At 40.9% G+C, this 18,660-nt stretch overlaps 1 protein-coding gene across 1 annotated transcript in view; it reads left to right on the top strand.

Moving 5' to 3' along the window:
• gtf2f2a (general transcription factor IIF, polypeptide 2a) overlaps positions 1 to 18,660 on the top strand; it is an 82,063-nt gene that overhangs the window by 5,719 nt on the left and 57,684 nt on the right. The window contains exon 4 of the mRNA XM_059650002.1: positions 8,012 to 8,156. Within this exon, the coding sequence (XP_059505985.1) occupies positions 8,012 to 8,156 (145 nt within the window). The remainder of the gene's footprint in view (positions 1 to 8,011; positions 8,157 to 18,660) is intronic.

Raw genomic sequence — 18,660 nt, 5'->3', positions numbered from 1 at the left:
CTGCTTTCCGCAGGGACTGTTCCCTCTGGGAAACCCTAGTCCACATCACCTTCACCCCCAACTCCTCCCCTCAACCCTACGGCAGCTTCCATAACCGGTGAAGCTGCAACACCTGCACACTTACCTCCTCCTTCCCCAGTATCTAAGGGCCCAAACATACCTTCCAGGTGAAGCAACACTTCACAGAATCTAGTCTACTGCATTCACTGCTAACAATGTGGTCTCCTCTACATTGGGGAAAGCATAGACTGGGTGACTGCTTTGCAGAACATCTACATTCTGCTCGCAAAAAAGATCCTGAGCTACCTGTTGCCTGCCACTTTAACGTACCACCCTGCTCCCTGGCCATCATCTCTGTCTCAGGCTTGCTGCAGTGTTCCAGTGAAGCTCAGCGCAAGCTGGAAGAACAACATCTCATTTTCCACATGGGGACCTTGCAGTCCTCCGGACTTGATATCGAGTTTAAAAATTTTAGGGCCTGAACCCTCCCGTGTCCTAGACCCCTACCCCACGCACCAGGTCTTGTTATCGCATACCCTGCCATTACATACTGCCTATTGTTAGCCACTAACATTCTCCATTAATGGCTATTCACCCTCCTAGCCAGATCATTATCAACTCCTTTGTCTGTCTAATTGTTCTCTCTCTTTGGGCTCTATCCCTGCACATCATTCCCTTACCCCCTTCCCTTCCCCACCTTCTGCATATAAACTGACATATTCCTAGCTCCCATCCGAGGAAGGTCACTGGACCCAAAACATTAACTCTGATTTTTTTCTTCTCAGATGCTGCCAGGCCTGCTGAGCTGTTCAGCGACTTCTGTTTTTGCACTTGTCTGATTATGTTTCTGTCAGTTCTGAAAGGCTATTCAAACAGTCCCATTACCCTTTACTGCGCCTGAAAAATTTTCTCTTTTTTTTTATTGATTCCCTTTTGAAAGTCCCATCAGTCTTTCAGACAATTACAGGAATCTTTCAGCGAGTAACTTATCTCCTGATTTCCCAAAGCTGTCCCCCGTCTACAAGGCATAAGTCACAAGTGTGATGAAATGCTCCCCACTTGCCTGGATGAATGCAGCTCCAACAACACTCAAGAAACTAGGCACCATCCAGTACAAAGCTGACTGTTTAACTGGTACCCCAGTTGCCATTTTCAACATTCACTTCATCTATCACTGACAGTAGTCATAGTATGTACTATTTACATTATTCGGGAATTCATAAGGCTGCTTAGATGGCACCTTTAACACCCATGACCACTATCACCTAGAAGGCCAAGGGAAGCATATACATGCGAACACCACCAGCTGCAAGTTCCCCTTCAAGCGACTCTTCATCCTGATTTGGGAATACGTTGCTGTCCCTTCAGTGTTGCTGGGTCAGAATCCTGGAGATTTCTCCATAACCGCATTGTGGGTGTTCCTGTACCAAATGGGACAGCAGTTTGGGAAAGCAGCTCACCACCACCCCTTGGGGGTGTAACCAGGGATGGGTGATCAATGGCCATCAAAGTCAGGAAATCCACATCCCATGAATGAATTTTTTTTAAAAAAATCTACATCTCAACAACTAACTTTGTGAAAAAGAAGACTCTTCACCCGTCCCTCTGGTTGTTTTGCTGTAGTTTCTCCAGACATGATTCACAGCTCCAACCTTACATCTTTTAAGGATTATTTTCCTCCAGTACAGCCTGTGTTTAAGCCAAGTTAAATTCTTCAAAACAACACTGTATTTGCCATTGTACAAACTTTGAAGTTTTTAAAGTTGAATGTAAAGCAGAACTATTGCCAAAATTTTGGTAAGTCAAGGCAGTGGACATTGCCAGGATTTTGCATGTGGAAAATATGTGTGCTGACAAATTGATGCATTTTCCAAATGCAATTATGAAAAGAAACCAGAGCAAACCACTTTGCTCCATGATTATGCTGAAGATTATATGATTGTTTGGAATCTTATACAGGAGAATATATTTGTTTGATATTTCTAGATCCCTGGGCACTGGTTTAAACTGTTGAATTTTATATCATCTTAAGATAACTTCAGAATGTATTTACTGGTTGGTGTAACATAACTTATTAAATTCAAACCTAAATTAATGAGCTGGGGAAAAAATGCTTGGTAAATCCTGAACAGGGTAACAAATGATTTAATTTGTTTGAGATACTAGATTGAGAATATGGCCGAGAAAGAGATTAATTACGGATGTGACAGCGAGAAGGAGAAATGCCTTAAAAAAAATAAGTCAGCGCACCAGAAAGCAAGAGGAATCTTAATAGTGGAAAGAATATGTATTTAGCTTAAAGTGCCTGTTTTTCTTGTCATGCTTGAACTATTTACTCCACCTTTTTATACTCCCAATTGTTTTTTAATAATGCCCTTAAATTCTGTCATCTCCATGCACTTGTGAAAGTATGAAGTTGCACACCATTGCAATCAACTGAATTTAAATATATAACGCCCTTGCCTTGGATGGAAATATCAGGCCTGACTTCTTTCAGACCCGAGCTAGCACCTTGGGTGAAGGGGCAACTTATAGTTTTCACCCCTACATGTTATGTAATTTGTTTACTCAGGTAGCAATTGTTTCATAAGTTAACAGCACCCTTTTAAAAATTATATAGAATGTTTTGCAGATTGTAACCAGCTCAGTATTGCACAGCTGTATATTTTAAATTACATGAAATTGAATGGGGATAAGTGTGAAATCTGAATCCTTTAAACAACTCTTGAATTGCGCTACTGTTTTCTTGAACTAAATTTGAACAGAAATGAGAGCATAAAAATGTTTGGCTGTCCTGTTTACAGTATGTCCCAGAATCCGAAGAACCTACTTGTATTAAAAGCAGATGTTTATGTGGACTGATGTTTGATTCAGTGGATCAAATCAGTAGACCTTAAAAACAGCAAACCACAATGGCTTCAATTTAGAACTGAAATGTAACAAACATAAACTTCACCATCTTTTCATCTTTGTACCAAATGAAGTACCCAGTGTGGGCCTTCTGCTAACCACGTTTACTCATTTATTTCTCAACTTGCATTATCCCGTCAATTTTCAGATCTTCCAGTTGACTCCCAGCATATTTTCATGAAATATTTCATCATCATTTGATAGAATTTATAGATTCTGAACTATTTTTATGGCTGAGAATTCTATATTCTATCTACTGTCTATGCAAAGACGGTGGAAACATGCTTAATTTTTTTTGCAGTCACAAATTTGTACCTTTTTTATTTTTCTGAATCATGGCGGTAGCCTGTTAGTTATCTTTTAGTCCTTAATAACCAAAACCTCTGTCATGGTGTGCCTTAATCTTCTCAGTTCTACTAAACGAATCCCTACCTTCTCAAGTCTGAATTCGTATCAGTCGTCAGGCTGAAATATTAAAAGCTACCAGATTAATCATTGATGATTTTATTTGCCTGTGTGAAAGCCAGGTTGCTAGGCTGCAGATGACTTGTATAATTGTGTGACTGGAGTCTTTGACGTTGGAAACAGAAGCTAAATATGTTTTTGAGAGAGGAATCAGGACAAGGAAGCAGAATGGTCTCTCGAGGTTGTTGCTTTGAGATTTCAATATATGGCTTTATATCTCATTATGGAGCCATGAGATCCTAGAATGACTACAGCACAGGAGGAAGATATTTGGTCCATTGAGTCTGTTCTGTCTCCCTGTAGAACAATCCTGTCAGTACCGTTCACTGACTCTGGCCCTATAGACCTGCTCATTTACTTCTTTCATGCTCATCCAATTTCCAGTTGAAATCATTGATAATCTCTGCTTTTACTGCCCTTGTAAAGTTCCATATTATTACCATTTGCTCTGCGAAGCAAGTTCTCCTATATATTCGCCCACCCACATTAATAGAACAAAGAGCACAGGAACAGGCTCTTTCGCCCTCCAAGCCTGTGCTGATCCAGATCCTCTATCTAAACTTGTCATCTGTTTTCCATGGATCTGTATCCTTCTGCTCCCTGCCCATTTAAGTATCTGTCTAGACACATCTTAAATGTTGCTATCGTGCCCACCTCTACCATCTCTGCTGGCAACACATTCCAGGCACTCACCACCCTCAGCGTAGAGAACTTTCCACACATATCTCCCTTAAACTTTTCACCTCTCACCTTGAAAGCATGACCCCTTGTAATTGAGTCCCCCACTGTGGCAGGGGGAAAGCTTCTTGCTATCCACCTGTCTATACCTCTCACGATTTTGTAGACCTCAATCAGGTCCCCCCTCAACCTCCATCTTTCCAATGTAAATAATCCTAATCCACTCAACCTGTCTTCAGAACCAGCACCCTCCATACCAGGCAACATTCTGGTGAACCTCCTCTGCACCCTCTCCAAAGTATTCACATCCTTTTGGTAATATGGTGACCAGAACTGTACGCAGTATTCCAAATGTGGCCGAACGAAAGTCCTAGACAACTGTCACGCGACCTGCCAACTCTTGTACTCAATACCCCATCCGGGGTTATTGAAACCACCTTAACTATGTATTCCCTACTGCTTGTGCAGTTAGCAGATGGAATAGCTTTTCTTTTCCACGTTTTCTAATCCTGTCATAATCTTTACATCTATCAACTTTCTCTTTGCTTAGAATGTAAAATTTCTTCGGAGAATAAAGTACAAAACATACTATCTACATGTTATAATTTTAAAGAGAAATTTCTACCAAAAAAATTAAAGTGCATTGGACTAATTTAATGTCCAATATACCGAATAAAAGTTTGTGAGGTAAGCTGACCTCAACTATAGGAGCATACAATTTACTGTTAGCTATTTAATGTATTCTTTAATGGCCCAGTTGAAACCACCATCTATCTTGCCATTCCCCATTCCAAGTAAGGACTGGCAGATGGAGCTTAATTGAATTTAAAATATGAGGTGATGCATTTTGGAAAGGCAAATCAGGACAGGACTTATACACCTAATGGTAAGGTCTGAGGTAGTGTTGCTGAACAAAAGAGACTTTGGAGAACAGGCTCATTGTTCCTTGAAAGTAGAGTCGCAAGTAGACAGGATAGTGAAGGAGGTGTTTGGTATACTTGTGTTTATTGGTCAGTGCATTGAGTGTAGGAGTTGGTCATGTTGCAGCTGTACGAGGCAATGGTGAGGCTGCTGTTGGAATACTGCATTCAATTCTGGCCTCCCTGGTATAGGGAAAATGTTGAGAAACTACCAAGGGTTCAGAAAAAAAAATTATAAGGATATTGCCAGGGTTGGAGGGTTTGAGCTACAGGGTGAGGCTGAATAAGCCGGGGCTGTTTTCTCTGGAGCGTTGGAGGCTGAGGGGCGACCTTATAGAGGTTTATAAAATCATGAGGGGCACGGATAAGGTAAATAGTTCAAGTCTTTACCCCAGGTTAGGGGAGCCCAAAACAAGATGGCATAGTCATAAGGTGAGAGAGGAAAGATTTAAAAGGCACCTAAGGGCCAACATTTTCACGCAGACAGTGGTATCTGTATGGAATGAGCTGTCAGAGGTGTTAGTGAAGGCTGGTACAATTACAACATTTAAAAGACGTCTGGATGGGTACATGACTAAGAAGGATTTAGAGGGATATGAGTCAAACACTGGCAAATGGGACTAGATTAAGATATTTGGTTGGCATGAATGAGTTGGACCAAAGGGCCTGTTTCCATGCTGAATATCTCTATAATTCTATATATCTTTTAAATGTTCCTTAGAAGTAATTACCTTCTGACTTCTATGCCATTCTATGGCAGCAGCAGGATGCTGTATAATTTGTGTGTTTCCAACTCCACTGGTAGTGGATTTGTTGGAGGGAGCAGTCAAGCTTGTAATTATTTAAAGTGTGAGGATTTGGAACTTTCACCTCGTGACTTCTGGCCATCATTAGATTATTTCAAGTTTTTGTGAATTAAAACCAGTCTCTTCCTGTTCATCACTAGTAAAAAGTGTGCGGTCTTGTACAAATTGCATCTACATGTGACTTGCATTGGACTGAATTTTGTATGTTTATGCGTTCTACGCGGGAATGTTAATGTGGATTTTGATTGAGAAATAGGAACAGGAGTTAAGCATTCAGTTCTTCAAGCCTGCCCACTATCTATACAATCATGGCTCATCATTTATCCTACCTTTCATTCCCTTCATCCCAATAACCCTTAATGTTGTAGGTAATCAGAAATCTTCCAATCTCCACCTTAAGCATACTCAAACACTGAGGTCCTGCAGCCCTCTATGGTAGAGAATTCTAAATGTTCACAACCCTCGGAGTTTAAAAAAAACTTATCTGAATCCCAAGTTAACACATACTTTAAGTCTACTTTCACTAGAATAGAAACTCGCCTTATTCAAAAACTGCTAAATACCAGGCAATATCTTTCATCTGGTGTTTCCTGCATTCCACCTCCCAACTAATTCTCAGCTTTCAAACGAATCAGGAAAATGGCCTAAAACCTGTTTAAAAAATGGGAGCAGAAATAGCCACTTGAGTCTGCCTGCCATCCCCATTCAATAAAAAAAGACTGTTCTTTTACTTCAGATGCACCTTCTTCCACTATTCCATGTTTTAATTATTCTTTAGTGGGATATGAAAATCACTAGCAAGGGTATTTTTTAGGAAGTCTCAACCAGACTGAATAGAGGGGAACCAGTAGGTCTGTTGTACTTGGATTCCAGAAGGTGTTCGACAAGGTACCTTCCCGAAAGGTTGTCATAAGAGCTCATGATGTTGGAGGTATTGTATTGGCCTGGGTAGAGAATTGATAGGAAACAGCAAGTGAGGATAAGGGCCTCTTCTTCAGAGTGGTGACTTGTGACCATTGGAGTGGCACAGGGATAAGTGCTGGGACTGCAACTGTTCACAATAGATTAATGAGTTGGAAGAATGCACTGTAGCTGATTTTACAGACGCAAAAATAGTTGGAAAGGCAGGTTGCGAGAGAGATGCAAACAGTTTACAGACACCAACCTGGAGTACAGTAAGCAGTTTTAGTCCCCTTCTTTTGGGAAAGATATCATTTTATTGGATGCAGTTCAGAGAAAGTTCACTAGGATGTTACCCGGAGTGGAGGGATTGTCTCACAAACAAAGGCTAAACAGGTTGAGACTCTACTCACGAGTTTAGAAGAATAAGAGAACATCTCATTGAAATGTAAAGGATTTTTAAGGGACTTGATGGTAAATGCTGAGAGGATATTTCCCCTCCTAGGAGAGTCTATGATCAGAGGGCATAGTCTCAGAATAGAGGGGCACCAATTGAAGACTGAGATTAGGAGGAATTTCTTCTCTCACAAGGTGAAGGATTTTTGGAACATCTTGTTGCAGGGGATGGGGGGGATGTCGTAATAGTATATATTTAAGGCTGAGATAGATTCTTGATCACCAGGGGAATTACAGTTACGGGGAAACACAGCAAAGTGGACATGAGGAATGTAGTATCGGCCATGATTCTATTAGATGCCTACTGCTGTTCCTATTTCTTACAGTTTTATGGAGTCAATGTTAACTCTGCTTCTCTCCCCAGATCTGTTAGATTTCTCCAGCACTCCTTGTTTCTTTTATCCCCATATAACTCTTGTTTAGTCTGCCATTGAGTCTGTTCAACCAAGAGCAACATTGATAATGATGTTGTTTGCGTTTGTTGGATTTTTATTATTGCTGTTGTTTTGTTTCCAGACAATATTTAGTTTCTGTCTTTCTAATTACTATTCAACTTTCATTTCGTTTTGGCTTTGAAATACATTTTCCTTTTTTCCCCCAATGTAAATATTTTGTCCAGTTCAATCAGTTATTTAATCAACTGTTGGAGGCTGAAACCTATGCAGTAACGCAAGGTATTGGGTGATTTGTAAATGTCTGTTTCTTGCAAGTTTGTTAAAACGATACAGAATCTTGTAATTTAAGAAAACCTGATATTGCCTCTGTTAAAGTTATGCATGCATCAAATCTTTGCCGTTATATTTTGTGTTTTCATTCTAAATGGTGATACTACCCAGTGAAATTGTAGCAGCTAACTTGGCTACCTTTGTTTATCAGGTTTCCTTTACTCTAAATGAAGAACTTGCAAGTATCCAAAATACCAGTGGGAAGGGTGCACCAATTAGTGCACCCCGGGAGCATCCATTCACAATGCAGAGCGTTGGAGGACAGACACTGTCAGTTTTCACTGAAGGACCGTCAGGTGGGAACCATAAAATATGTAAATATACCTGATGTTTTGTTGGTACTATGAAACAAGAACGGAAATAGCTGGAGAACCTCAGCAGATCTGGCAGCATATGTAGACAGGAAACAGAGTTCAACTTTTGAGGCCCAGTTTCCCTTCTTTCACAACTTGAGTTTCAGATTTACAGCATTTGCAGTTTTTAAGTTCCAGTTGTTTTATGGGTTGAACAGAAAAATTACGACTCATCAAAATTGGATCAGGAATTGTACATCTTCCTCACCCAAATTGCTGCAGGCCTGCGGTACTAGTTATCAGTATTCTAGCCAGCATTAGTTTACTTCACATAAGTTCCAGTTTGTGTAATTCATCTCCATTTCGAGATGAATTTAGATTCTATTCCATTTAGATTCTATTCCATTTAGATTCTATTCCAGAATAACAAAAAGAGCTTAATGATTAAAGCCAATTAGATAATACTGCCATTGCTTAATGGGATGGAAAGTGCTGGCAGATTTTTGATTTTGATACTGAGAGCATTCCCTAATAGGTCAAGAAAAGTCAGAGGGAGGTGAAGTGGTCTTCGAGTGCAGGCAATAATTAGATATTTACAAATAAATAATTCTGTTCCACTTTTTAAGCTGTACAATATATCTTTTTGACATAATTTCATTATAAATTCCTTCATCCCTTCATAATGGAAGTACCTCAGTACATGAGTTATGCTGTCAATGCATCACCTTCCCATGAGGTGAGATAATAATTACAGCATGTCAAGCAGTTGCAGGTAGTTTCCATTGTAAACGTGGATGTAGAAACATGAGACTAGAAATATTAGCAAAAAGTGCACCCAAGTGTTAGATTTTTTTCCAAAATTGTGCAACACCTAGCAATGGAGGTAGAATCTTTCGTGTCGGAGAAAGTAAGGGGTCAGGCATTCAACTTGGATCTTGGCAGAAGGAAATAAAGTATTGCAAGTAGTCTGTTTCAACCTGAATCCCTAGTCAGGAACGACGATGGAATGAGTAAAGAGGGTGCAGTGTTGTGGCAGGACCCAAAGAGGCTGATTTACAATTTGGAACACATCGCACCTCCATTCAGACAGAATGTCGGCTCAAGAATCATGAGAAAGTGGTAGATGTGACAGTGGTGGGGAGATAGAGCTATAACTATAAAATAACTAACAACAGTCACATTAGACTGCCCTAAACTAAAGGGGATTTTCAGTCTGTCTGGAATAAATCCCAGATGTACAGCCATTGTCAGGCTGTGCTGCAGTGATCAGCATATGGTAGACACATCAGACAGGCTGTACATAAAGATCGATGCTGAAACTCTGAAGGGAGGAGCAAGACTATCACATAAATGCTCTTCATGTGCACTTTATATTAAATGTCGGTAGTGCTTGTGTTTAGAGGACAGCTGCTTTGCATATCACACGTCATGTTGAACTGGAAATCTAATACTTCTCATTGTTTTTTTATGCCGTGGTATATCTTTGACTCCCTACCATTCCATTTTTTGTTTCATTTCTCCTTTTTTTGTCTGGCCTCTCTTGTGTTCTGTCCCTTTTTTAATGCCATTCACAGTTACTCTATATTTATCAGTAGTTCATCTAGCAGGCTTACATAACGGACCTTGCCCGTCACCCATCTTATGATCACTGCATCTACCCGGTCAAATTTGACATGACCATCCTTGAAGTTGAAACAATACATTTATATAAATGGTGCAACTGAAGTCATGGGGCTTGATTATTAGCACATTCCTCCCATCACAATTGTAACAATATATGTAAATAAGTTGATGGAAACAGAGGATAAAGTTTGTACTTCAGAGTTTTTACAGCGTGGAAAGAGGCGAGGCCCTTCAACCCATCACATCTGCTCCTGTCATCACATATCCATCTATTCTAATTCTACTTAACACCACTTGGCCAGTAGCATTGTATGCGAGTTTCAAGTGTTCATATGTTTTCCCCCAACCGTTCCAATGCCAACAAAGATTGGGCTTGTCAAGGATTGAGCTTACCTTCAGATTTCATCTATTCCTTTCATACCTGTATCTTCGGATGTGCCTCCTTTTATTGAGGTTTGCTGCCATGGCTACATCCTGACATTTGTGTAGTGGTGATGGATTCTTCTAAGGTGAGGATGCTTGTCACTTCTCCTGCCTCGACACTTTTCCAACCAGACTAGGGACCGGCATTTGGCAGAGTTCTGGTTTTGTCCAGAAGCAGCAAGCGTGTTCTCCCCCTCCACCCCAAACACAATTAGGCAGCAGAACATCTAGGATGTCTGCACTTCCCCTAACTAGGAAACAACATCAGGGAGGATGACTTGGAGATCAGTATCCATGCAGGAATCAGCAAGCAGCATTGGTGTTCCTGTATCATTCCTATCATGGGAAATTGTTACTCCACACTGTATAATCATTCACATCATCAACATGTCCGTGAAGCCAAGCCTCCACATGTCAGTTGCAGAACCAGCTTCAATCTCTGCCAGGGATACGTTGAAGAAAGCCATAAAGATGTAGTATAAGTTGGACAACTTACACTAACATTGCTTGGTTAAAATCCTGGGCAGCACTTGGGGCAGTAGCGTCGCCAATGAAGAAATGCTACACAGGATTGGCTAGAGCTGGCCGACAGGACATAATTGCAGAGAGACGTCTGAAATTGGCAGGGCATATTCTCGATCTCTCGGATGGTGTTACAATGGTTGCCATTCAAATGAGGCCTGGTGAAGTACCTTGGAGAAGGGCCTTGAAGAGTGAGACGCCACTTGGACTGGAATGAAAGAGATTGTGTTGAACTGGAGCCAGTAGCAGAGCCTTTCAGAGTCCTGCACAGAACCTGAAGAACTAAGTCTAAGTGTGTCCTCCCTGAGGCTCCATGGTACAGACCATTAAAACCCAGGGAAAACAAGATATATCTCTGTTGCCACGGATTGTATGTGGTTGGTTGAATGAGTTGGGGAGGGTTAGCATTTCCGATGCTTTATAAAGGTGTTGAAAAATCTGCCTGTGAATTTCAAATTTAGCCACTACAGCTTATCTCAGTTGCTAGCATTCTTGCCTCCAAGTCAGATGATCATTGATTCAAGTTCCATTATGGACACAAGAACCTCAGTTTGAATCCTCAATGTCTTGGGGGGTTGTCAGAGAAATGCCTTTTAAACGAAGAATGAAACAGCAGGTCTTTCTGATAAAACAAGTAGAGAAGATCCCATTTTGATGAATGAGGAGCTTTTGTGTCCTGACCCCTTTCTAGTAACTTATCATCACAAGAAACTAATTAGCTGCTTATTACTTCCTTTGATATTTGTGGAATCTCAGTGCGTAAATTGGTTAACAGTTTTGTCTGTGCAACACTAATTACTGCTCTTTGTAATCCATAGTTGTAGTTGGGCTGTTGTAAGGATATAAATTTGTGTTGTAACATTTAATAATTTTCTTTAAGTAGAAAATGAGTGCATTAAGATATTTGTTCTGTATGATTTTATTTCATTATTTGAGCATTCATTTGTTTCTGCGATCATTAGGATACACAAATTTAAATCTGATCTGCATCTTTTACAGTGTTTTGCCTTTTGTTATTTTTAACACTCAGTATTCCTAAATGTTGTTGAAGTTATTTAATTGAACCAAATAAACTTCACATATTGGGTTAAAATGTTTTTAAATATTCAAAAATCATTTATCAAAAGAATCTTTTACATTTATCAGTTCAACCTCTACAGTCTCCTTCACATCTCTCTCCTCTTCAACGTTTCTTCTTCTTATCACCTTGATCTTTTCCTTTTGATCTAAGTGTTGAAGCTGATGAATTTCTTTCAGTGCACGTTTTGTTTAGTATTGATGTTTCTGTTTGTTGTGAATTGCTTTGTTTAATTGGTGTACTTTGTCTTCCTTTTCACTTGAGTTGGTTTGCCAGCTTGGGTTGGGAAGGTGTGATAACTAGCATTCACAGAGAGCAAATTAAGGTGCTGGGCTAATGTGGGCACTTAGCAGTGCTTGAAATTGTCAAATGGTGCAGTGCTAAACATTTTTTAGAGCTAAGGGAATCAGAGCTAATTTCTTTTTACAAACACATTATCCTTGAACAACATCAGTTTAGTACATTTTGGAAAATTACTTGTCAAGACTACTTTGACAATTCCCCTAATGCTACAGACCTAACTATTTAGTGAGTTTGGGTGCCTGTAATTGCAAAATCAGGATCACCTCCTTGAATGAAATAGTTAATAGAAAACTGAGAGCATTGATTTATACTCTGGCTCCAAAATCAGAACGTGTAGTATTGTTTCATGTAAAAATGCTAATTGATGACCTGTGCATTGGGTGCAGCATCTCACTTTTGAATGTAATTTTGAGTCACTCTAATAACACAATGTATGCCAAACCCCTGTTAATTCCTTTCTGAATTGAAAAAATTACTGTAAATTGTGGGAGCATTATCTCCAACATAATTTGACATTTACTTTGCAATGTAGCACATAGGATGTCTATCATTTAGCAAGATTCCTGTTTTACCTCTTCCCCTATAAGCAATATAGATTAGAAGCAAGAGTCTGCTATTATTAAGTCTCACGCCTCATATAGCTTGGTCACGATTTGCATTTATAAGTGCGACATTTTTGATGTTCAAAAGCTGCCTCCCTGTGTCACCTTCATAGCAAAAGCTGCTCTCAGTTCAGTAGTATTGCAAGTAATAAACCTGATTATGTTCCCAAGGTGGTTTAAATGCAACTCCTTGCTCAATCTCACAAACGTGTTATGATATGCCAATAATTTTTAAAAGATTGAGATCAGGAACAGGAGAGAGCTATTCAGCCCATTTAACATGATCACAGCTGATCCTCCATCTCTGCTTCCTACTCCTGTCTCTCCATACCATTTGACACCTTTAGCTTCTGGAATATATCTTTTTTTTTCTTAAATATATTCAGTGACTTGACCTGTATGATATTGTGTAATAGAGAATTCCACAAAGTTCACCACCCTCTGAATGAAAACAATACTTTTTAATTCAGTTTGAAGGCCTATTTCATGTCCTGACACCACTGGTCCCACAGCTACAGGAAACATCATCCCTGCAACCAGTCGGTCCAACTCAGTCAGAGATTTTTAATGTTTCAATGTGATCACCTCTCATTCTTCTTAACCTCTGTGAATACAAATCAGTCGACCCGATCTCTCCTCGTGTGACAAATCTTCCATCCTAGGAATCTGCATGTGAACCTTTGTTGCGATTGTTTTATATCTTTTCCTTGGTCAGGAGACCAAAACTGCACGTAGTACTTGAGATGTGGTCTCCCCAAGGACCTGGACATCTGCAGATGACATATTTGTTCTTGCACTCTCACTGTGTTACGTATTCACTCTAATATCATATTTTTAGAAGTTGTATCTTGCGGCATGGTGGCTCAGTGGACAGCATTTCTGCCTCCCACTACCAGGGACTCAGGTTTGATTCCAGCGTCAGGGAACTGTGCAAACTCCACATGGGCATTTTCCTCGTATCCACATGGGTTTCCTCCCGTGTGCTTCTGTTCCCTCCCACAGTCCAAGGATGTGCAGGTTACACCGATTGGCCATGGGAATTACAGGTAGGCGGTGGTTCTGGGTTGGATGCTGTTTGGAGGGGAGGTGCAGACTCTGAGCTTAATGGCCTACTTCCAAACTCTGGGGATTCTATGATCTTAGGAAAACTGATAGTGTTGTCTTTATCTATCAGTGCTGGACTTGCTGTTGGAGAGAGCCCACAAATCATTTTGGCTCCAGAGGTTGAGTGACTGTGCACGGAAGAATTGACTATAGTTGGAAGAAAAGGATCAGGAAATGTAACAGCATTTTATCACAAATGAAGGTCCCTTTCTGACACTGACTTCGCATATATCTTACTTGAAGCATTAGCATTATACCTTTGGACAGCTGCCTTTGGGCCTTTGTGGATGCTGCTTCACCAATTTACGTGTTCTAGGGCAAGTGATTCCCATGTGTCGTTGGGGATGTTGCATTTGTTTAGTGTGTTCTTGTAACATTTCCTCTGCCATCTTAGTAATCACTTAGCAACTGCAGAGTTCAGAGCAGAGCAATTGTTCAGGAGTCTTGTGTTGGGCTTGTGGGCAATGTTGCCCTGCCCATTGCAGCTGGTCATATGACCGAAGCTTCAACACTGGGGATATTGGCTTAGGAGAGGCTGGGGGAAGATGCTGACATTGGTACCTGCCAGTGGATTTACAGGCTTAAGTGAAGGCAATGCCAGTGATAACTCTCCTGGGATTTGCTTAACATTCCTTAAACAAGGAGACGGAAACTGTTGTATTCTAGATGTGGCCTCAGAAGTGTAGCAACTGTAGCAAATTGTCCTACCTCTGTATTAATTTCTGCTTAAAATGTATTACACCTGCCTTCCTAATTACTTGCTTTCCTGCACGCTAACTTTTAATGATTCATATATCTTGACAGTCAGATCCTTCTGTACTTCAGTCAGTTATTTCAAAAATCAGGCAGGATTAAAAGGAATAATATATCTTGGTAGAGCCACATAGAATGACGTTGATTATTTTGATCCGATCTTGTGCAATTGGTCGGGATTCAGAACAGTCCTGGGCTAAACATTTAGGAGGTGACTGCACTTTTGGGGAAATTGTAAACTATTGCCCCCCCTACAAAGGTGGAGGGGTGAAAGTTTTGACAAGTGACACGATGACAGCAGATTTGAGAGAGAAGGGACAGAACATGAGAGGGAAGTTAATAATGTTTACTAGTCTAGCAATGTGGAATGGAAACTAGCAATAAGTAATTTAGTGGGATTTGGGCCACAAAAACATGAGAGTAGGTCTTGTGGATAAGTTAATATGACATAAGGGATATACTAGCAGACATGTGGGAACACCACTACCTTTAAGTGCCTCTCTAAGCCATACATCGCTGTCCCTTCACTGTTGCTGGATCAGAATCCTGGAATTCTCTCCCCAACATTATTGTGGGTCAGCCCACAGGTGGACTGCAGCAGTTCGAGAAGGCAGCTCACCACCACCTTCTCAAGGGCAACTGGGGATGGGCAATAAATGCTGGCTGGCCACCGACGCCCGTATCCCACAGATGAAGATTTTTTTAAAAATATGGGAGAAAACTGGAGAAAGACAGGGCAAGGACAGCAGCGACCTGTTGAGGAAGGGAAAGAAACAGCAAAGGCAGGTGATGGCGTTGTTTCAATTTTGGTGACAAAAATGCATGATTCTAGGGCACGTGGTGGCAATGAGGATTGAGGAAATTATGAGAGTGGTTTAACAAGACAGTTTGGAGTAGAGAAAGAAACCAGGGGTGATATTGGAATGGAAAATATTTTTTAGCAGGTAAGCAGGGCGTTGATAGTTATCCGCACCCTTTGGACTTATGGGAATACGGTAATGGCCATACTGAAGGGAGGCAACCAGGTTAAGAGAGTGTATTGGTTTTAATGGGATTTCATAGACTGAGGGTGCAGTGGAGTAAATCAGTCTTTGTAGGAATAACATGGTGATTGGAGAGCTAAAGGTTAGGCACTTGGGTTTTTGAGACTTCGGTTCTAGTGAATTTGGGAGAGGTTTCCCGAAGGGTTTACGGCAGTAAGTAGGGTTTGGATGTAGACCCAGCTTTTAGATTTTATGATGTAAGGAAACGACGGAAATGGCCTTCTCTGTGATTGGTTTTTGGCGGGGGGTAGCTGAGCCACCTGAGAGGTGAATATGGTTTGTGGATTGACTTGGAGATAATGGAGGCAGAAACTGAATGTAGCAGGTTTCTGTAACCGTGGAAATCAACTGTCAGTTGAATTAAGGTGCAAATGTGCCAATGTTAGAAATGGAGAAAATTTGAGAAGGTTGGTGGAAGAAATAACCAGGGATAGATGTGCACAATGAGGTACTCCTTCAGAAGCCACGTACCCATAATAAGAACATAAGAACTAGGAGCTGGAGTAGGCCATCCGGATCCTCGAGCCTGCCCTGCCATTCAATAAGATCATGGCTGGTCTTTTTGAGACTCAGCTCCACTTACCTGCCCACTCACCATACCCTTAATTCATTTACTGTTTAAAAATTTATCTAGCCTTGCCTTAAACACATTCAGCAAGGTAGCTACAACTGCTTCACTGGGCAGGGAATTTCACAGATTCACAACCCTTTGGGTGAAGAGATTCCTCCTGACCTCAGTCCTACATCTGCTTCCCTTTATTTTGAGGCGATGCCCTCTGGTCCTAGTTTCACCTGCTAGCGGAAACAACCTCCCTGCCTCCACTTTCCCTATTCTCTTCATAATCTTATATGTTTCTATAAGATTTCCCCTCATTCTTCTGAATTCCAAGGAGTATAATCCCAGCCTACTCAGTCTCTCCTCATAATCCAACCCAGTCAACTCTGGAATCAACCGAGTGAATCCCCTCTGCACCCCCTCCAGTGTTAGTAAATCCCTTCTCAAATAAGGAGGCCAAAACTGCACACAGTACTCCTGGTGTGGCCTCACCATGACCCAATACAGCTGCAGCAAAGCCTCCCTGCTTTTAAACTCCATCCCTCGAGCAATGGCAGACAAAATTTCATTTGCCTTTTTAGTTACCTGCTGCACTTGCAATCCTACTTTTAGCGATTCAAGCACAAGGACACCCAAGTCCCTCTGAACAGCAGCATGCTGCATCCATTTTATTGTTATTCCTACCAAAATGGATGACCTCACTTATCAACATTGTACTCCATCTGCCAGACCTTTGCCCTCTCACCTTGACTATCGATATCCCTTAACAGACTTCGCTTTACCACTCATCTTAGTGTCATCTGCAAATTTTGACACACCACACTTAGTCCCCAACTACAAATCATCTATGTAAATTGTAAACAATGCAGTCCCAACACTGATCCCTGAGGCACACCACTAGCCACTGACTGCCAACCAGAAAAACACCTATTTACCCCCACTCTTTGCTTTCTACTGGTCAACCAATCGCTATCCATGCCAATACATTACCTGTAATACCGTGCAACTTTATCTTATGCAGCAGCCTTTGGTGTGGCACCTTATCAAATGTCTTCTGGAAATCCAGATACACTACATCCACAGGTTCCCCATTGTCCACCATGAAAGTAATGTCCTCAAAGAATTCCACCAGATTAGTTAAACATGACCTACCCTTCATGAACCCATGCTGGGTGCTCCCAATGGGACAATTTATATCCAGGTATCTTCCTATTTCTTCCTTAATGATAGTTCAAAGCATTTCCCCCACGACCGAAGTGAGGCGAACTGGCCGAGAGTTACCTGCTTTTTGTCTACTTCCTTTTTTAAACAGCTGCGTCACATTGGCTGTTTCTCAATCTGCAGGAATCTTCTAGAGTCCAGTGGATTTTGGTGCATAATTACTAGAGCATTTGCTATTTCCCCCATCACCTCTTTTAGTACCCTGGGATGCATTTCATCAGGGCCAGGAGGCTTGTCTACCTTTAACCCCTTTAGCTTGCCGAGCACTGCCTCCTTAGTGCTAATAGTTTCCGGCTCCCCACCTGCTATAACCTCTTGCCTTCAGTTTGCGGCATGTTATTTGTGTATTCCACTGTGAAGACCAACACAAAATAATTGTTCAATGTCTTGGCTATTTCCTCATTCCCGGTTATTAAATTGGCCTTCTCATCCTCTAAAGGACCACGGTTTACCTTCACCACTGTTTTACAATTTACATACTTATCAAAACTTTTGCTGCCTGTTTTTATATTCTGAGCTAATTTACTCAATCTATCTTACTTTTCTTAATAACTTTTTTTGTGGCTTTCTGTTGGCTTTTAAAGATTTCCCAGTATGCTAGTTTCCTGCTAATTTTTGCTTTTTTGTATGTATTTTGTTTTTAATCTGATACTTTCCTTTATTTCCTTAGACATCCATGGCTGACTATTTCTTTTCCTACAGTTCTTCCTTATTACCGGAATATACTCCTGCTGAGCACAATGAAAAAATTGTTGTGAAAGTCCTCCACTGTTCCTCAATTGACCCACCATCAAGTTTTTTTTCTCCCTTTTCACCTTAGCTAACTCCTCCTCATCCCATCATAAACTCCTTTGTTTAAGCACAGGACATAGGTACTGGATTTAACCTCCTTACGCTCCATCTGTATTTTAAATTCGAACATACTGTAATCACTCCTTCCAAGTGGATCCCTAACTGTGAGAGCATTAATTATTCCTGTATCATTACACAGGACTAGATCTAGGATAGCTTGCTCCCTCGTAAGTTCCATGAGATATTGATCAAGGAAATTATCTTGGATGCCATCTATGAACCCCTCCTCAAGGCTGCCATGACCGACCTGGTTTGACCAATTGATATGTAGATTAAAATCCCCCATGATAATTGCTGTACCATTTTTACTGCTTTAGCTATTTCTATGTTTATTGCCCACCCCACCACGATGTCACTATTTGGTGGCCTATAGACCACACCTATCAGTGACTTCTTCTCCCTGCTCTTCCTAATTTCCAGCCAAATG

The sequence above is a fragment of the Stegostoma tigrinum genome, chromosome 12 (genome assembly GCF_030684315.1).
Source record: "Stegostoma tigrinum isolate sSteTig4 chromosome 12, sSteTig4.hap1, whole genome shotgun sequence".
NCBI lineage: Eukaryota > Metazoa > Chordata > Chondrichthyes > Orectolobiformes > Stegostomatidae > Stegostoma > Stegostoma tigrinum.
The sequence above is the reverse complement of the archived record's forward strand: the minus strand, read 5'-3'. Positions and strand labels throughout refer to the sequence as shown.